Genomic DNA, 21,467 nt, shown 5'->3' with positions numbered 1-21,467 from the left:
ACACATGATCTGTATCCCGATCAATACTAGTACTAGTAGACTTCTTCTTGAAGCGGCAAAAATCAAACACATTCTCAAACATAACCCCCGCCAAAGTCTTCACCCTAGAAGCTGATACATAGTGTAGCCCATGGGCAAATTCAGCCCCAGCCCAGCTAATCACTGCTTTAATCAAGGAAATTCCTTGACTCTTGTATACCGTGATTGCGTAAGCCACGCGAAGAGGGAGCTGCCGACGATTGCAAGGCTTATTGTCGTAAAAAAAGTCTCGATCGACGGTAAATACTGGGAACCATCCAGTTTCTTCGAAGGTAGGACCAGTATAATCCTCGATCTCCATCATAATGCCTTGTGGCAGTTCTTCGCGTGGTTTGGCGCCTGCCTCCCAGAAGATATCCTTAACTATTCCTATAGACCCATTGACTACCCCCATTTCTGTCCAGAGATTCTGATTCAACATCACTTTGGCTCCAATACATATATCAATGCTTTGCTCTAAGCCCTCAGCTTCTTTCCAATCAGCGTTGTAAGCTTTCGCGCTGCCCGTATTCTCTGACTTGAGTCTTAGGATAGGCGCGTTCAGCTTTTTTAGCTGCTCGTGGTTGTATTCTCTCACTTCCGCGTTCGTAAAGTAAATACGAAGGGCATCTTTGAAAGATTCTCTATCAGCCGGCCGGATATTCATTTTAGCTCGAGAAATGAGGAGTTCCCAGCTGTCTACCGAAAGGTTATCTTCTCGGAGTTCTAAAAGGGCTTTGCGGAAATTGATAGCTTCCAAGGACTCGCCCTCTTGACGCATGATGACCTCAAATCGAATGGTTTTGTTGAATAATCGATAAAAAGACTGACCGATCTTTTGTTCCGGCGAAAGGTTGTGGGTTACAAATAAGGACTTCCCTCCAACTGGCGGTAACTGGTAAAAATCACCACAAAGGTAAATACTCAGACCTCCAAATGGCTCTTGAGATTCAGGGAAAATCTGGGCACAGCGCCTTTGAATTCGAGCGAAGTCTTTTAAATCAATCATTGACTTTTCATCAATGATTAAATACTTGCAATCCTTGAATTTCGCTTGGAGGGTCTGGAGGGTGGCAGGAGAATTGTCCATAGAATGGTGTTTGACTGGTAGCGCTAATAATGAATGTAATGTAGCTCCTGCGATGCCAAAGGCAGCAACACCTGTAGGCGCTGCTCGGATGACTGGATTGGGCTTGCCAGCTTCATCCGCCATATCTTGGAGCCGGACGCAGGTAGCTAAAATAGAGTAGGTTTTGCCCGTGCCAGCCTTGCCGTCGAGATGAATTAGCAGCTGTGGAGGGGTCTGGTTTAGTAATACCATAGTATAGTGGTCTACTATAGAATGGTAAAACCTCTTCTGTTCATCGGAAAGCCTTTCAGGGTCACAACCTCGAGTAGCGCTAACCCGCATGTCAGATACTCCTGCAGCAGCTCTCCAATCTCGAACATGGGTGGATAGAATATTATATTTGCCAACATGTGAATCCCAATTATAAGCAAGATCCTCAGGCCGGTTCGATATGTCGTCCTCGTCTATAAGCATAATACGAGGGTTCCGAGGGTTGCGCAAATTCCATTCTTCCCCTGCGTCAATATCATTACGGTCTCGAGGCTCAGGGCCTTCCATGTCGTATTCATCGTCTGAACCAGCCTCATCTTCCTCGTCAGCTATAGAAGGAGGATCGTAGTAATCGGGCATATGCAAAGAATCGCCATGAGGATCTCGACAAAGGCGCTTGCAAGCGCTATAAGCTAAAGCGAATGTCGGATGCTCCTCTCCGGTAACATCAGTGAGTAAGTCGTCCTCTTTTCGGTGGGGATGGTGCAGCATTAAGTGGGTGCGTGCGTTGTGCTCATAATTGTCGTGGACCTCAATATTTGAGTATTGAGGGAAGTAATTGATGATCCAAGGCTTGCCTTTTCGTAAAAAATTCTTCTTTTTGCAAGTGTATATATCGTAGACCCTAAGGAAGTCCAAAAGAGTAACCTCCTCGATTCGCTCGGGGCGTTGTCGGTACCGCTGAAGGTTAGAGAGTTTGGGTTCTAATCCATACTCATTTAATTCCACTTGGTACTTCTTGTCTTCATCTGGTCGGCAATCCAAATTGATGAAGTTCCGAGTGGATTTAGTCAAATTGATCCCAAGGAGCAAGTGACAAACCTCTTGGGCGCTATAATCCCTCTCTCCTAGCAGCTTATTAAGCATCTTAGAGACTAGCGAAAGGGCTGGAGCCCTAGCATTGATGTGTTCTAGCACCACATTGACAATATCTCTGTAAGAGTCGGATTCTTTTTCATGCTTAGAGCAATACTTGGAGGCGTACTCTAAGAGACCCTTGAGGCTGGATACAGGCTGTATATCCGTGTTGGCTAACCAGCCTAATACAAAAACAGGTGAAAAAGGGTTTTGCAAAGGATGATTGCGCTGAGCGGCGAATTGATACCTGCGAGGATTGATCTTTCGATTATAATCAGCTGTCGGCTGCATAGGGCGCTTGTAGTAAAATCTGCAAGAAAGGACTCCTGTATCCTTGTTTTTGCGTAAACAGTATTTGGTTGAGCAAACGCGATGGATCTGCATCCGATTAATTAACGCAGTGAGTTGATCGACGGTATTCTTGATCATACTGAAGGGTAGAGAGGTGGGGTTTTGCAGATCTGGTAAACGAGTGGCATCAGGGTTATAAGCGGTAATATAATCCTCCCAAAAGCTGACGAAGTCCAGAATACGAAAGTAATCGTCCTTCTTGAAGTTCATACCAGGTCCAGGCTCGCCCGCATCGTTCGGTCTGCCCTCCAACCAAAATATACCGTGATATGGCCCGAGCCACGGTCCTGCCACTCCCATCGTGCCCAAAAATCAGTATACGGCAAATAATGACCTAGGATGTCCTGCAAGAAGGCTTGCCAACGGATGTAGATGTAATGAGCAATGATAGCCGGGTTCTCTTGGACATTGACCCATACTATCTTGGCTCGCTCAGCTTGGTTGGCGGCCTTATATTCATCATACCGAGGAAGATGGCGCTGAAGGTCTTCCCATTGCATGTCCGCAACACTCCATGTAAGAAAAGCTGCTGTAGCGTTTGGCTGGGACTTGGCCAATGCTTCTAGCTGATAGCCTTGCTTCTTCCAAAAAGGACGAGTGCCATCGATAGCTTGCCCACAGCGCACGATCTGATTGAGGAGGGCTGGCTGCTCTTCCAATTGATCTCGCAAACCATCAATACCTAAGTCCTTGATATCTTTCCGAGACTTGACAAAGTAAGAGGATACTTTTGCGACCTCAAGGCGCATCAGAATATTGAAAAGGTAGAACCGGAAACGAGAGTGGGTCGCAAAACGCCCATCGCGGTACCTCATTAAGTGTTCAGCATAATCCTTCATACTAACCTTTCGGAATCGTTGAGTATGGAAATCGCCTGCGCCGGTAGGGAAAAGTGTAGGAAAGGCCAAACTAAAGAGCTTTTGATTAGGTTTTAGCTCAGAGATTGGGGTGGACCGCTGGCTTGGAGCAGAGGCAAAAACATGCTGCTTCGATGCGAGTTTATTGACTTGGGCAAGGAGCTGATTGGATTCCGTAGTATCTGGATTCAAATCGGGAACGGTGGTCTCTAAAGGAGGACGCTCTTGATCATCAGGTAAGTCATCGTCAGGATCCAAGTGATCCCCTACATCAGGTAGGGCATTCTCATCGTCTGCAAGAGCTTCATCCTCGCTCGAATTTTCTTCAAGATTACCGCGAGCTTCTCGGCGCAAGCGGCGGCGTTTCTGTGCCGATGACTCTGTAGCTGCTGGAGCCGCTGTCCCTGGTAAAGGCTGTTCAGGTGTTTCGTCCTCAATAGTTGTGACCCGCTCTCTCATATCTTCATCCACGGGCAAGGAATCCACTAGGTCCCAGTCTATATTGATATCAATATACTCAGGATTATTTGCCTTCAAGAAGGTAAGCCAGATATGGATTGCAAAGCGCCGAACTCGGCATTCCTTCTTGAACTGCCTGCTGATCCGAGGGTCTTCATCAGTACCCTTCGGCTTGAGAATAATTACGTTGACTTCTTCAGGCAGCAAAGGAAGGTTTTCAAAGAACTTAGCGTTATTGGAAGCAAAGGTTACCACGTGGCCCGAGTACTTATATTGGTGGCCGCGGTGGCGCCAAAGCGACATGTTAACATGCAACGGTGAGATCAACGCTTCTTCTAATGCCGAAAGCTTCGGCAAGTAATCCGGCACCTCACCTGGGTCCATGTTATTGCCAGCTGTCATGAGATAAGGCTGCCCAGGAAGATCCGGTTCTTTGATAAATCTATCACGGCGGTTACACTCGTGACAAATAAGATCGCCGCGGACTACCTTTAGTCTCATTTCGAACCATCTCTCATTGCAGCGAGAGCAGAGGTCCATTTGGATAGCTCCCATAGTCGAATGAAAATCCTGGATCATCTTCCATTCTTTTCTACTAACCGCCGGCTTGTATTCGGCTGGAGTAGCATACGGTTGTGATAGGTCCGAGAGAGGGATGGACCCTTGGAACTGGAAGGTGCGGCGGCGTTCTTGTTCGGCCCAAGCAGCCTCTTCAGCAGCCTTTCGTTCATCCTTTCGCTGTATGCGGTTCTCTCGTTCGATATTGGCTTGGATCCTTCGAGCCTCACGTGTCTCACGACCTTGCCCTAAAGCGTTTGAGCGATGGCCGGTAACTTCTAGGTCGGATCCGGAATCAGAAGAGAACATTTGGTTCCGTGTAATGCTAGACGATTGTGGAAGAGATGGGCTAGAAATTTGTTTTCTAGGACGGCCACGACGCAATTGCAATTCTGATGGAATGCGAACAGCAGGTTTTCTTGGACGACCTCTTCGCCCTTTCATTAAGGGGGATGAAGACGGGAGTGGGAGTTCATCATCCTCAGAGTCCTCTTCTTGGTTATTGTCTCGCTGTGGTTGATAGGACGGTGGCAAAGTACTAGGAACCTCTTCAAAGGAAGACGTGTTATCCGTATTGAGTACATTGAGTGGTGGCAAAGTGTATGGGATCAAAACGGTGGGCTTGGATCGCATATTAGAAGAACCTAATTAGTATTAGTAACTTTAGTAACTTAGGTAACTTGGGTAACTCTGGTAACTCTAGTAACTTGGGTAACATACCTAGACCGCCTAAGCTTCTTTGGAAAGCTTCAGACTCTGCTGCAAATCCAATGCGCCGATTCGGAAGAAGTGAGCCTTAGCAAATTAGTAACTCTAGTAACTCTAGTAACTCTGGTAACTCTGGTAACTTGGTTGGAGGGGCCTACTTATGCTACCTTGCGGCGGCCTACGTATAGAACCGTATGAACCCTCAACAAAACCCGAATCCTGCACGCGCTGGGCCGTATAATCGAAACCTTGGTAACTTCAGTAACTCTAGTAACTCTGGTAACCTGGCTGAAAGGACTTACCCATGCTACCACTTGTGCCACCACTCATGCTACCACTTATGCTACCCATCTTACCACCTCGGGCAAGCTCACGCGTAGAATCACCGTATGTATGTCCATCAAAACCTGAATCCTGGGTGTGCTGGGCCGTAGAATTGAAACCTTGGTAACTTTAGTAAGTCTAGTAACTCTGGTAACTCTGGTAACTTGGCTAGAAGGACTTACCCATGCCACCACTTGTGCCACCCATCCTATCACCTCGGGCAAGCCTACGCGTAGAATCATCGTATGTAGTAGTATATTTATCAAAACCTGAATCCTGGACGCGCTGGGCCGTATAATCGAAACCTTGGTAACTTTAGTAACTCTAGTAACTCTGGTAACTTGGCTGGAAGGACTTACCCATGCCACCACCTGTGCCACCACTCATGCTACCACTTATGCCACCCATCCTACCACCTCGGGCAAGCCCACGCGTAGAATCACCGTATGTATGTCCATCAAAACCTGAATCCTGGGTGCGCTGGGCCGTAGAATTGAAACCTTGGTAACTTTAGTAACTCTAGTAACTCTGGTAACTCTGGTAACTCCGGTAACCCTAGTAACTTGGCTGGAAGGACTTACCTATGCCACCACCTGTGCCACCACTCATGCTACCACTTATGCCACCCATCCTACCACCTCGGGCAAGCCCACGCGTGGAACCTGTATGTCTTCGTAATGATGGTGAGGGCGGGCTGAGCCGAAGCGCAGGATTGCGCAACATTGTAGGGGAAGATCCAGGCGGGTATTTGCGAGGGGTACGCTGCGAAGGGTGAGGGTGACCGAGCTTGAATGGGGAATATCGTGGTGAGCGCTGCGATTTCCGAGGAGAGGCTCGTAATGGAGAAGCTGCAATTGGAGCACGTCGAGGTCGACCTCGAGGTCTTTTTGCTGGCTGACTATCATTAAGAGGAAGAGTATGTTTCGATCTGAAAAGAGATAGCCTAGCATTATTCCCATCTCTACAACCTTTGCAAGTAGCGAATACTTTGCTTTGATCGTCGTTCTGAAATGACAAGAGAGGCTGAAAAACATCTTTTAGCAGGCATCTGCGGTTGGTACAAAGTTTCGTCTCCATATTGTAATAAAAGTGGTTGTTGAGAAGGTCAAGTTGTTGATTAATCAAGGCGTTACGCGTAAGGGTATCAAGGTGACGCGACGATATATGCGGCAGAATTGATGGCGGTGGCTGAATTAAGCCTAGCTGTGTTTCATATTTAATTCGGGCCGACCCGTTCCGAAAAAAGTTCAATAGATTGACATGGAATAAAAGTCTTGGCACGCTCACAAATCCTGCCAGATCCGTATAGAATAGTCTCACGTGATTGGATGACTAACCACCACCACAACCTCAGGACCCCTGGATTACTCACCACCACCACAACCCTTGGATTACTCATCACCACCACAACTACTGGATTACTCATCACCACCACAACTACTGGATTACTCATCACCACCATAACTACTGGAATTTATCTTAGGTCACCGTTGGTGACAATAATTCACTTTTATTGAATCGAAGCATTGCATCGATTATTATTAAGCGACGCGTTATTTTCTTTGTTCCGCGTCGATTTATTGTTTTAAAACGCGTTATTTTCTTTATTCCGCGTCGATTTATTATTTTAAATATTATAATTTACTTTTGATGAATCGAAGCAATGCTTCGATTACGATTAGATTATACTTTTATTTTTATATAAGTACTCGTTCTTTTTCTTTTTCCTTTTCTTTTTTTCATTATTATTATAATTACTTTTTATTCAACTTCTTAACCTTAACTTTAACACTTAACTTTTTAATTTTAACTTTAACACTTAACTTCAACTTCTTAACTTTAACACTTAACTTTTTAACTTTAATTTTAACACTTAACTTCTTAATCTTAACTTTAATACTCAACTTTAACTTCTTAATTTTAACACTTAACTTCTTAATTAACTTTAATACTTAATTATAATTATACTTAACTTAAGTAATTATTTTCTTTTTGATTCTTTGCTTTTTAATTCTTTACTTTAAGCTAATCATTTTCTTTATTTAGCAATGTCGATTCTTTTCTTTTATAACGCTATAATCGAGGTCAACCTTTTTAGCATCGGTAGTAATAAGCTAATTAACGAGATACTTGGTCGCTATAAGGATTTCGTAATCGTTTATATTGATAATAACGTTATTAATTCAATGTTTACTTGCTATAACAAAGAAGATACCGCTTTGTTTTTAAGACTAATCGGCTTCGATTACGAATGAAAAGGTCGCAAAGGTTTTATCGACGAGTTCGGTATCAAGCATTACGATGCTAATAAAGTTAATAATAACATTTATATATTATAATTACTAATTGATTTTTTATTTAAAAAGAGAGCGCTTAAGTCTTTTATTTCCTCGATCACTTTGTCTTTTTTCTTAACTTAATTGAAAAGCAATTCACTTATAAGAATATTAAGGTTCGATTGATTTTAAATGATCTTACTCTTAAGCTTTTCGATAGCGATTATGCCGAAGCTAAAAGCATCTTAAAAGAGCTATTAATGCTATACTTCTTTATTATCGATAGCACTTTAGTATACAAACGCTTCACTCTTAAGTTCTCGGATGAAAATGAGTTTAAGTAAAGCAATAAATGCTAAAAGCTAAAAGAGCTATTTAAGTCAGACGAGATTTATTTGAATTATGCTTATAAGCAAGAATTTGAGTTAAAAGCGGAGATCGAGTTGAACGTATTCTACGTAATTGCAGAAGGACGGGTCTTTATCAACTCTTTGTAACTAATAGACTTAGGCTAAAGAACGAGTCTTTTAAACCTTTGGGCCTTTATAATTAATAAATTTAACTACTACTTTAAGTCTTTGATTAGTAAATGTAATTAGTAAATATGATTAGTAAATGTGATTAGTAAATGTGATTAGTAAATGTGATTAGTAAATGTGATTAGTAAACTTGATTAATAATTATGCATATGCATATTTTTATGTATATAAACCTTATAGAGTAACCCCACGCTTTATAGGGTTTCCTTATAAGGAGGGGCAGAATTTTGTACCTTCCGTGGGTTCCTCCGTAAGGAGGACTCAAAACTCCGTAGGGCCCCATGGGGCCCTATGGAGCAGCCTAGTGTTTTTAAAATTAAATCCGAGATATAGCAAAGATAACGGTCAATTCTTTTATTATTCGGAGTTCGTTTTAGTTTATCTTTTCGATTAAAGCTTTCGATACGTAACTAACGTAATTTAATTAAATTGTAGCGGCGAAAGGTTAGCTTAATTTATTAATAATTCTTTATTAAAAGGTTAGCGGCATGCGTTTTAAAACGATCGTGCAAGCGTGCTTTGCAAAGCTGACTTTATTTTTTAAGATATTATCGTTTAACAAAGCGGTATAATTGTTAAAGAAGATTGCTTATTTATAAAAAGAATTTTAAAAAGCGTTTATGTTTAAGAAAACACTTTATTTCGTAATAACGGATATAAAAGTAGCGAGATCATTAATTATAACGAGAGGTTAGCGTAGCGCAATGTTCTTAAAAGCATCTAAGGTTTTCGACTTAAATCTAAAAGCTTTTTATTTAATAGTCTTTTTAAAGGTTGTATCGTAAGTGTAGCTTTTAGGCTAAATAGCTAAGCTTCCGATCTGGCTCTTTACGCCGTAAAGCATTAAGTGATAATTTAAAACTCTGTCTTTTACTCGTGAATTACGATTTACGAGTCGTTTAATATTAACGTCGTGCTTGGTCGCAATTACTCGAATACTATTATTGTATTTAAAAAGCTAAAAAGGTTCCGAGTAAGTAATAAGCTTGTAGTTTCCGTTTCGGCGATTAAGCAAAGCGGCAAGGTATAGCTTATGATAGCTTCGGAAGACTTACTAGGTCAAAGAGTATATTATATTAAAGAATGCACTAGTCGAGGCTCTTTTTAAATCACTAGTCCGAAAGTAGTGCAAGTACATCTAAATCTTTTTGTTTATAATAGTGAAAAAGGTTTGGTTGCCGTGCTTATCGTTTAAGAAAAAAGCTCTTAATATAAGCTAAACTTTCGTATAGCTACTCGCATTTATAATATTAAGAAGGCTGTTTTTCTAAGCGGCGCTTATCAGGCTAATGCTTTAGTTCAGCTTATTAAAGGACATCGGCTAAGCTTTGAATTTAAAAGAGCTTAAACTAAATATTCTTTTAGCTAAAGTATTGCTTTTAGTCTTAATAGCGAACATCGATTAGTTGCTCGAATAAAGCATAAAGTTATTAAGAGCGTTAATTTAATAAGCTTCGATGAATCGATATAAGTTAGAACGAATCATTATTATTATAAAGCTTTTCGTAATTAGCTTAAGGTATTTAACGTATTCGAAAGTGTAGACTTCGTAAAAGACTTTATTTAATAGTTCTATAACGGATAGTAAGACTTTGCGATTAAAGCGGAGCTTCGTTTAAACGTTTAAGTTAAAGAGTTTTTTAAATCTATTTTTAAATTTTAATACGTTTTTTACTTTTTAAAAGATCTTTATATAATCGCAATCGTCGTCGTTAAAGCTTAAATTAAAGATTTCGGATAGCAAGAAGTAGTTTATTACTTTGCTTTTTTTTTTATTTACTTTCACTTAGCTACGACGGTCGAAGAGTCGTAGAATCGCGTTGTTAAAAAATTCGTTTTTTAAAAGCTTGCGGATTTAATTGATAGCTTTTTTAATCGATTCCGCGGCAACTTAAAAAGCATTATCGATATTTTTATTTAAGTTTAAGCGATCGAAAGCTGATTAATAGAAGTCTTAGTAAAAGTTGATAAAGGCTACGTTTATACTTATAAGGTTTTTAATTTCGACGAGTCCGAAGCAGCGATTCGATACGGCTTTAATTAATTCGTATTCGAAGCTGTCTTTTTTTTTAACGAGTAATGCTAATAACAGCTGGTTCTCGAAAAGGTCGCGTTGCACTTCGAATGCAAAAGCTAAAAGAAAGCTCGCGTCGATAAACTTGCGTAAAGTAGACATGATCGAAGCAATTAGTTTAGCGTTCGAAAGCTTATTAATAAAAGATAACGTCGATTTTTAAGATAAGGTTAATAATAATAAAAGGCGCGTAATAAGTGATTTAAGCAAAAGGGTTTTAAAAGCAAAAGGTTGACTTAATTTCGCTTTAATTATTAAGTCATTTATTACTCGTAAATTATAATTTACGAGTAGAATTTCGGATTCGGGTTCTTTTTGCAAAACGAAATTTTAAGTTTAATTTTCGTCGGTAAACTTTATACGTTTTTTAAGCTCGTCGTATTCGCTTTTAATGCTATCGAAAGCTAAAACCAATAGGCTATATGATAAGACTTTTAGTCTTAGCTTCTTTAAAAGTCTTTCGTTCGAAATAATAATCTTATTTTTTTATTTAATATTAGTTTTGTTTTTTACGGTTTAATAAGTAAAGTTGACTATCGTAGTATTAAGTTTAATGAACTTGCGTCTTCGGGCTATATTAGCTATAGTCTTTTAAAAGGCGACGTAAGTAATAATATAATAGTTGATAATTTAAATAGCGTAAGCGTTAAAAGTACAAGTTTTTAAAATGACGCTTAATTAACGAGCGCTACGGACCGAAGTGCATATAGCTTTAAAGTGGTCGTCGTATAGCAATTAGCTTTTAACGTTGTCGAAAGCTTTTTTAATTCGTTTATATCTTTCGGCGTTTTTGTTGCGTAAAGAATAAATAGCGGTGACTTTAATAGTAAACTGGTCGTAAGTCGAAAAAAAGTTTTCGGCGTTTATATTCTTTCTTGCGTATTCGGCTCGCAAGAACTAGTCGTATTATAAGATTAAGTCGTCTTTTTTATTTAATTTATTATTAAAATCGGAGGTTGTTATCTTAAGCATAGCTAGTTGATTAAAGTTGCTTATTTAACGGTAAGTTTAAAAGAACTTATCGAAAGTCTTAATGATTCGTTTTTCGAACTTTAGCTCGAAATTCGATTGTCGAATTAAAGCAGCTTGCTCTTCGCTTATTAATAAGCTAGAAAGTGTATCTCGGACAAAAGCTTTTCTTTTAACGGCGGCTGACTTAAAAAGCATATTTGACTCGTAAATTACGGTTTACGAGTTAAATATAAGATAGCGGAATAAAAGTTGATAGTAATAGTGATTGATTAAGTAATAATTAAAGGTCGTTAGTATTAATATAGTATTATATAGTTATAAAGAAAAGGTGGTGGTAGTGTTATTGTAATTGTTATTATATAAAAAGAGAAAATGTTAAGAAGAAAGAAGGGAAAGCTTTCTTATATAAGTATATTTATAAAGAAGACTTACTCTTTTTAATAGCAGTTCACTTTCGAATACACGTAGTTGAGCACGCTTAAAACAAAAGAACAGTTTTAAATAGGAAATAAAAAATAGCTGTGTAAGCTTAAAACAAGTAAAAAACAATTAAATAATAAGAACAATTTATATAAGACAAGTGAATAGTTAGTAAGGTGAAAGGAACAAAGAAAGAATAAAGAATACAATAAAAAGCAGGTCTAAAAGTAAGAGAATAAACGTAAGAAATACCTTTCTTTATTAAAACAAAGAGAATAATTATTAAAAGCACGTCCTTTTATAGAATAAGTGTAAAACAAAGAAAGGATAAGAAAGTAAGAAAAAACAAAATAAAAGAAACAAACTAAGAAATAGTTTTATAAGCTAGTTTTTGTTTTTTCGAAAGTGTTAAAAGAATGATTTAGAAGTTAATAGACTTAAGTCTAAAGGTTACTTTTAAGTTAAGTGGTTCACTTTTGCCGTCGTCGAAAAGCTCGTATTTATTAAGGTCCGAGTTGTTTAAAGAACTCGAATCGTCTTTTTTTTTTTTTCGTCGTTTTTATTAAAAAGAAAAAAGGTTTGATTGCGGCGATAGAATCGTTTAAAGCGGTTGGTTGCAAAGATGCTTTTAAGCTCAGTTCTATCGGTCTTTTAAAGCTTGTAATACTTTTTATCGTAAGTTTTAAAGACGATATAAGGTCTTAGCTACTTGTAGTTTAGCTTAATATCCGCGGATATATTGATACTGCGTTTGACGTCGTAAAAGAGTATTAAGTCTTTCTTTTTAATAAGTTTTGATTTTAAGATTTTGATTCGTTCTTAAATGGCTTTAACGGCAAGTCGATAGCGTTTTTTCTTTAAAATGATCTCGTTGATATCTTCGTTTTAAAGTTTTAATTATTTAAACTTTATAATAAGTAGGTTAGCGCGGGATCGAACTTTTTATTATAATAATAGCTTTTAAATTAGCTATCGTAATTCTAAAAGTAGCTTAGCTTTTCGTCCGTAGTTTAAAAAGAAAAAGGTAACTTTAATAAGTGCGTATATCGATGTCCGGATCGCAAAAAGCATTTTATTAAATTTGCGAACTTAATTTTTAAATCTTTTATTTATAACTTTCGATAAGCTATTTAAGATGTCTTTATATCTTTTCTTAATTATTCTATTAGCTTTTAAATTATAGCTCGAGATTTAAACCCTTTTGATTTCGTATTTAATAGCGAAGGTTTTAGCAATTGCTTTGTTTTCGAGTTTTTTATCGATAGTTAATCTTTCGAATAATCCGTAACGGCAAACGATATTTTTTAAAAAAAACTTAGCAATAAATTCGGCGTTAGCTAATCGAAGTAATCGCTTTTTTAATTATTTAAATAAATCTTTTTTAATTAATACGAAGCAAGTCATCTTTTTGTCGATAATAGATACTCGTGATACGTTTAAGTTGACTTTTAATTATATTTAAGTAAGTTAAGTCGAATACAAAAGGTTTTCTATTCGTTTAGCTTTGCGTTTTTGATAAGGCTTATAGCTTTAAACGAAAGCTTTATAATCTTCGTAATATTTATTTTAAAAGAAGAGTTTCGACGTGCGATAATAAGTTGATTTAGCTTTTTTATATCCGGATTTTCGATAAGCGTCGGAAATAATAATATAACGTTTTTAAGTTCCGTTGATAACTAACTTAATCGAATAAGAATTATTTGCTCGCTTATAAAAGTAATTATCTTTAATTAAGTAGTTAAATGTTTTGTTTTTAAACTTTTAAAAGTCGTAAGTCTTGATCGAAAAAGAGCGTTTAAAAGTAGTAAAGAATTAAGTAATAAGCTCGAAGTCGGGCGAGTAATCGTGTTTTAAAACTCTTTTTTTAGCTCGTAAATTATAATTTACGAGTCGTTTAATCGAGAATATTAAAACAATGCTTAGCTCGTTAATGATTTAATCGTTAATATTTTTTTCTTTTTTTTTTAATATTTAAAAGATGCTTTTTTCTTTTTTTAAAAAGACTATCCGCTATTGTGTTTTTAGTTTTAAAGATATGCTTGACTTTAAAGTCTATTAATTTTATTTACGCAATTTAGTTCGTAACGAAAGCTTTAAGCAAATCGCTCGCTAATCTATTAAGTTGATTAACTAATACTTTAACGTCGGTTTTTAAGATAAAGTGAACTTCGTATAATTTGTTTTTTATCTTTTTTATAGCTTTTAAAGCACCGCGGCATTCTCGCTTAATCGCGTCGTATTTGCTTTTCGTAAGGTTTTAAAGACTACTTTCGAACTTAGCAAGATATCGCTTTTTATCGGAATTCTTTTATTATAATACTGCTTTTTAGCTTTTAAAACTAGCGTTTACCGTTAAGTAGATTTTTTTTTTTTTTTATTATAATCGATCTTAATAAAAGCGAAAGCAAAAAGCAAGGCTTTTTTAAGCAGCTTTATCGCTTTTTATTAAAGCTTTAACTATTCGAATTCGACTTTTTTTTTTATTATCGCGTAAATTAAAGCAGCAATTATAAAAAAGTTTTTAATTTAGATTTTATAATAAATTACGATTTTAATAAAAGCTCGAGCTTTCGATATATCTTCGCACTTGATTTATTTTAATATCTTTTTAATTTTAGCGGTTTAAAAGTAGCGTTTTTCGCTATTTGTAACGAATTTAACGATATTAAAGCCGAGCATGCAATATTAAAACTTCGTTTCGATAATCGTTTTAACTTTTTTAAACTTTATAAACATTTTATCGATGTTTTAAATATGTTTTAAAACGAATCGTCGTATTTTAAGCAAAACTTTTTCGTAGTTATAAAAAGATCGCGATCCTTTAACTTTTATATTATTTATATAAAGCAAGCAAACGTTAAGAATGCAATCTATAAAGATTTTATAAATGACTTTAACGAATTAAGCAATCGAATTAATAGTTTTTATAAGTATCCGAATCATTTAAAGCAGTCCGATAAGCGTTTAAATAGCTATTATATCTTTAAACTCGACGTTAAAAAAGAATTAATCGTATTTAAAAAAAAAGTTTAAAAGTATAATTATCGTAAGAACGGCAAATTCGTTCGAGAACTAGTTTACGTTCGAAGTAATATTAACGTTTTTAATCGTAATATAATTTATTTTAATTATAATAATGATTAGCTTATATTTTCTTTTCTTTTTTTTTTGTTATAATAAACTACTTATTCCGGTAAAAGCTTTAATATAATTCGAGAACCTTTTGTTTTAATCGCTCTTTTAATATAATAATAATTATTTCTTATAAAGCTTTAAGTATCGTAAACGTTTTCTTTTATTAAGCTTCGTAAAGCACCGTCTTGATCTTTTAAAATAGTATAACTTCTTTCCGGACTTAATTAAAATAAATAAAATCTTAAGCTATCGCTTTTTTTCGATTTAAAAAGCATTAATAAAGCAGCTTTTTTTCTTTCGGAATAACTTAAAAGCTAATCGTAAGTACTTCGAATCGTTCTTTCGTTAATCTCGATTTAACTTTTAAGTTTAAAAACTTATTAATAAAGTATTTCGAAAAAAGTCTTTTAAGTTTAAAAAGTCTCGCTTTTTATCTTGTTTAAATTAATCGTCGATCTTTTTAAGTATTTTTCCGTCCGACACTTTTAAATTCACCGGTTTAACCTTTTCCGCTTTTTTCTTATATATCGTATTAACCTTTATTATATTCTTTTTTAAAAGGTCTTTGTCGTTATCGATAATAAATATAAAATTTTCCGATTTATCGAATTTAATTGCAAATATTTTTAATATTTTTGATTTTAATAAGTCTTGCTTAATATCGGATTGAATTGTTTTTTTATAATTTTATTATTTTTGTGCCGATTTATTTATAAACTATAGTTTACGAGCGGAATTTTCTTTTAAGCTTTCTTTTAGCTTAGCATTTATCTTAGCTTATATATTAGCTATTAGTTTTTTAAGTCTTCGATTAAATCCGACTTATTTTTTATAATAATAATTTATCTTTAGGTAGATCGATTATAGTTTTAAAAAAAGGCTTTTATCGTGCTATTGTCGAAGTAAGAAAAAAAGAATTAAGATTTTAAAAAGAAAAGCATGCTTAAAATAACTTCGTAGTTTTTATTATTAATAATAAAGAAATCGGCGTAATTAATAATTCCGCCGATAATAACTTCGACGTCGTTTATTTACTTATCGAAGTTATAAAGATCTTCGAACACGGTAGTATAGATTAAAGCTCGATCCGTTATAATAAGTAGTTTAGTTATTTTAATTACTTTTTTATTTATTACGTTAACTTTAGATTTATTATCGAAGAAAGATCTGCTTTTAATTATACCGTCGATATTAATAAAAACCTTTAAAGTTTTTATCGCTACTTCGAAGCAATTGCAAGCGATAAGTTGTTTACGAATTTGCGTCGCTAAAAGGTCTAGCTTACTTTTTTTATTCCGATTTAAACGTTTAATAGTTAAAGCGTTTATAAAAATAAGCTTACTTTAAAAGATCTTTGCTTTTTTTTTAGTATCGAGAATTATTAGAATATAATAGCTTAATAGCTTGTCGAAGCGAAAGTTAAGTTCGAATAAGTTTTTAATTTAAACTTCGATTTTCGATTTTATAATCGCCGCTATTGCTTTTTCTTAAGCTTTAATAATAACGTAAAGGTTAATAAACTTCTTTCGTTTATAAGTCTTCTTTTTCTTTTTTCTTAGCATTCGCTAAGTGATTTTAACTTCTTTTTTTATATCTTTTATAGCTTCGTCGGCTTTAATTAATTTAGAAAGTCTAAAAGACTTTTTTTTAATTATATTATCGAACAATTTATCTTTCGAGTTTATTTTTACAATAATACTCGATTCTTAAGAAGTACGGGCTTTAAAAGTGCTATAGTTCTTCTCTTTTTATTATCGGACATTCTTCTTAACCTTAATAAGCTTAAATCTTTTTGAAAGCGAGAAAAGCTTCTTGGCTTTGTTTTTTACGGCGGCGTTAATTTCGACCGAGGCGACTTTTATGCTAGATAAGTAGTTAAGCGTATTGATTTATCTTATAATATTAATATTTTTAATGTCGATTAGTTTTTTAAAGATAATAATAAGCTTTTTTAGCTAGTTGGTTAATTATTAAGCATTTTAATCGAGCTAATACTAAGCTAGCTATTAAATTAGTTATTGATAAAAGAGTAAATGTTTATAAGTCTTAAGTCCGCTAATAAATCGATTCTTTAAGATATTATCGTATTCTGTTTTACGAACGTTTAATACGATAGATTTAAATTAAGTTTTTCTTTGCTTTTTTTAAATAATAAAAGCATCGATCTTTTTAAGTCTTAAGCAAAAGCGTCCGTAATTATTAATATAAATATATCTTTTATTAATTATGTTTTTAAAAGCTTTATATTCGTTTCGGTATTAATAAAAAGCTTAAGTTGTGTTTTCGAAGTTCTCGTAAAAGCTATAATTTTATATTTAATTCTCGTATCTTTTATTTTTTTCTTTTCTTCGTTTTTATAATCCGTAACCGATAGCAGCAATTTGAATTCCACTTTCGAAGCTAACTTTACTTCGAATATCTTAAGCGGTATACTTAATAAAAGTTTCGTCGCGGTTTTCGAATCGAACTTAAAGTTAAGATTAAATAAAGCGTCGAGAAATTAAATTAGCGATTTAGTTTTCGAGATAATTAATTCGATTATAAATCGTATTAATTTATAAGTTAAAAAACTTTTTAATTATAAAATTTACTTTATCAATTTCTTTTTTTTTACTCGTAAACTATAGTTTACGAATGAACGGCATTATTATTAAAGCTTTTTTAATAAACTTAAGAACGCTAGCTAGCTCGGTATGCTTTTTAATTAAAGTTCGAATATCTTTAATAAAGTTGGTTAAAAAAGACTTTTCTCGATTTATAGCTTCGATAGTTTTAGCACTTTAATCGGTCTTAAAAGCGAATGCGGCGAAGTCGTCGAAAGCGGTATAAAAGTTTAAATCGAGTTCGTCGACTTTGCAATGCTTAATCGTTTTATTTCGGATTCCGACGAGCAATTCGAGAAAGAATAAACGGCTTTATTCGATTTTGCTTAAAAAGTGCATTAAAGTAAGCCTTTCGAAAACTCGAAAGAAAGTGCGATAATAGTTTTTTAAGTTATTAATATCTCGTTTTTATATAGCAAATTCTCGTAAAAAAGCGATCGAGTCTTTAATCTATTAAATATAGTTCTTACGAAACTCGGCTTTTAAAGCTTTAACGAAAGCAGCTTAATCTTTCTTAGCTTTTTATTCGAGCAAGCTTTTAATAACTTTTTTGCGAAAGTTATTATAATAACGAAGAAGCTTGACGAACCGATCGTTTTTAAAAATATTAAAATTATTATAAGTCTTTTTATACTTTTCGATAAAATCGGTAATATTAGCATTATTAAAGCAAAAAGCTCTTAAAGCATTTAGCAATAGCATGCGAGTAGTTATAAAAGCGTAAAAAATAGCAAAGTCGATTATAACTAGCGTAAAGCTTAATAAAAGAATAAAAAGAATAAAAGGAAAAGGAGTAATATAGATCTTAAGACTAGTATTGATTTTAAAAAGCATTTCCGAAGCAAGTGTTTCCGATAAAAGTAAAAGTAAAAGTTTTAATTAAAAGTCGAAGTAAGATATAAATAGTCCGAAGCTTATAAAAATACGATTAAAAGATTTAATAAATTTAAAGGATTTTAACGAAAAGGAAAATGACTTTGCGCCGACTTCGATATTAAAAATCTTAAAAAGGTTTTCGATATTTTAAAGATTAGATATATATATATTATAAAAATAATCGAGTTGATAAAAAGTTTTTAAATTGTTTGATTTTAATTCGTGAATCGAGTTTACGAGCGAAATAAGCGATTTTCGCAAAGTATTTTCGATTCGAGATTAAAAAAAGTAAACTTTTTGCAAAAGTAAATTAATAATTAAGATTAAAATTATAAAAAACTTAAGAATCAATTAATTAGCTTCGCTAATAACTTCGGATTATATTAAATGCTTTAATTCAAGATAAGAGCTAAAATATAAAAAGATATTTTTATTAATAAGTGAAAATTCTTTTTTATTAATAATAAAAGAAAGTTTTTGCTAAAGAGCCGAAATATTATATTTCAGTTATTACGGCGTTTCGGTGTCCGAACTTATCGAGAATAAAGTTTTGATTATTTTAAAGTTGTAATTATAAAGTATAAAAAAGGCTGAATAATAAACGAAAGTCAATTTGATTGCGAATTAAGCGATTATGATAAGCTATATAAGGACAAAGACTAAAGGTTCGATCTTTGCGTAAGTCATTAATGTAAAAGCATTTGAAAAGATGTGCCGTATAAAAGCTTAGCTTTAAAGCTAGACTTTATAGTCTTATAAAAGAAGTGCTAAAAAAGATAAATAGAAAGCTCGTTGATTATTCTAGCTAAAAGATGTATGCCTTCTTATAAAAGATGGGTCCGTTTAGTACGGCCTTAATAGCTATGGCAGGTACCCCATCAGGCAAGGTGTTTACAATAAGCTGAACTAAAGCATTAGCTTGATAGGCGCCGCTTAAAAGAACAGCTTTTTTAATATTATAAATGCGAGTAGTTATACGAAAGTTTAGCTTATATTAAAAGCTTCTTTTTTAAACGATAAGTACGGCAATTAGACTTTCTTTATTATTATAAATAAAGAGATCTAAATGTACTTGCATCACTTTCGGATTAATGATTTAAAAAGAGCTTTAATTAATATACTTTTTAATATAATATAAACACCCTGCCTGATGGGGTACCTGCTATGGCTACTAAGGCCATACTAAACGGACCTATCTTTTATAAGAAGGCACACATCTTTTAGCTAGAACAATCAACGAGCTTTCTACTTACCTTTTCTAACACTTCTTTTATAAGATTATAAAGTCTAGCTTCAAAGCTAAGCTTTTGTATAATATATCTTTTTAAGTGCTTTTATATTAGTGACTTACGTAAGGATTTAAACCTTTAGTCTTTGTTCTTATACAGCTTATTATAATCGCTTGATTCGCAGTCAAGTTGATCTTCGTTCATTTAGCACTTCACTTTATAATTATAACTTTAAAACAATTAAAACCTTATTCTCGATAAGTTCGGACACCGAAACGCCGAAATAGCTAAAGTGCAATATTTCGGCTCTTTAGCAAAAACTCTCTTTTATTATTAATAAGAAAGAATTTTCATTTATTAATGAAAATACTTTTTTATACTTTAGCTTTTATCTTGAATTAAAGCAATTGATATAGTCCGGAGTTATTAGCGAAGCTAATCAATTGATTCTTAAGTTTTTTATAATTTTGATTTTAATTATTAATTTACTTTTATATAAAGTCTATTTTTTTTAATTTCGGATCGAGAATACTTTGCGAAAATCGTTTATTTTACTCGTGAACCCGGTTTACGAGTTAAAATCAAATAATTTAAAAACCTTTTATTAACTCGATCTTTTTTAATATATATATATGTTTAATTTTTAAAATACCGAAAACCTTTTTAAGATTTTTAATATCGAAGTCGACGCAAAGTCACTTCTTTTTTCGTTAAAATCTTTTAAATTTATTAAATCTTTTAATCGTATTCTTATAAGCTTCGGACTATCTTTATTTTACTTCGACTTTTAACTTAAACTTTTACCGCTATTTCTATCGAAAACACTTGCTTCGAAAATGCTTTTTAAAATAAATACCGGTCTTAAGATCTATATTACTCTTCTTCTTTTTGCTTTTCTTGTTTTTTTATTAAGCCTTGCGCTAATTATAATCGATTTTGCTATCTTTTACGCTTTTATAACTATTTGCATGCTATTGCTAAGTGCTTTAAAAGCTTTTTGCTTTAATAGTGTTAATATTATCGACTTTATCGAAAAGTACGAAGAAACTTATAATAACTTTAATATCTTTAAAGATAATCGATTTGTTAAGCTCTTTTATTATTACGATAACTTTCGCAAAAAAGTTATTAAAAGCTTGCTTAAATGAAAAGCTAAAAAAGATTAAGCTGCTTTCGTTAAAGCTTTAAAAGCCGAGTTTCGTAAAAACGATATTTAATAGATCAAGGACTTAATCGCTTTTTTACGAGAATTTGCTATATAAAAACGAAATATTAATAATTTAAAAAACTATTATCGCACTTTCTTTCGAGTCTTCGAAAAGCTTACTTTAATGCACTTTTTAAGCAAGACCGAATAAAGCCGCTTGTTTTTTTTCGAATTGCTCGTCGAAATTCGAAACAAAACGATTAAGCATTATAAAGTCGACGAACTCGACTTTAGGCTGCTCCATGGGGTGGGGGCCCCACGGGGTTTTCCTCCCCATTCGCCCCATGGGGCCTTGGCCGATGGGGGATTTTTTTTTTAAAGCCCTATGGGAAGGATTTTTTTAAGTGAAATTACCTACGAGGGATGGGGAAACCCCATAGGTTTAAAGTGGGGCTAGTTATAAGTCACGTTACTTGAAAAGATTTAACTTGCACGTGCTTGCCGAGCTCTTGAATTAAAGCTACGTATATTATATATATATATATATAATTGCAATTGCTTTTTTTTTATTTAAATGAATCGATAAGTAAATCTATTAATAAATCGATTAATAAATGAGATTAGTAAATGAGATTAGTAAAAGTTATTAGTAAATATAATGATTAAATGTGATTAGTAAATGTGATTAGTAAATATAATTAGTAAATGTGATTAGTAAATGTGA

General features: G+C 34.1%; 1 protein-coding gene across 1 annotated transcript; it reads right to left on the bottom strand.

The window, feature by feature from the left end:
• Window positions 1–2,772: 2,772 nt before the first annotated feature.
• On the bottom strand, window positions 2,773–6,195 carry L3040_000501 (uncharacterized protein; the record flags this gene model as incomplete). Its single annotated transcript, XM_066155178.1, has 8 exons — window positions 2,773–3,303; window positions 3,412–5,084; window positions 5,161–5,235; window positions 5,307–5,396; window positions 5,451–5,591; window positions 5,655–5,777; window positions 5,832–5,972; window positions 6,054–6,195. 8 exons carry the CDS (start codon window positions 6,193–6,195, stop codon window positions 2,773–2,775), a joined length of 2,916 nt encoding a protein of 971 aa, XP_066013224.1.
• Between the last annotated feature and the right edge of the window lie 15,272 nt (window positions 6,196–21,467).

Source organism: Drepanopeziza brunnea (genome assembly GCF_022702325.1).
Source record: "Drepanopeziza brunnea f. sp. 'multigermtubi' strain 214-2 chromosome Unknown ctg1, whole genome shotgun sequence".
Taxonomy (NCBI): Eukaryota; Fungi; Ascomycota; class Leotiomycetes; order Helotiales; family Drepanopezizaceae; genus Drepanopeziza; species Drepanopeziza brunnea.
The sequence above is the reverse complement of the archived record's forward strand: the minus strand, read 5'-3'. Positions and strand labels throughout refer to the sequence as shown.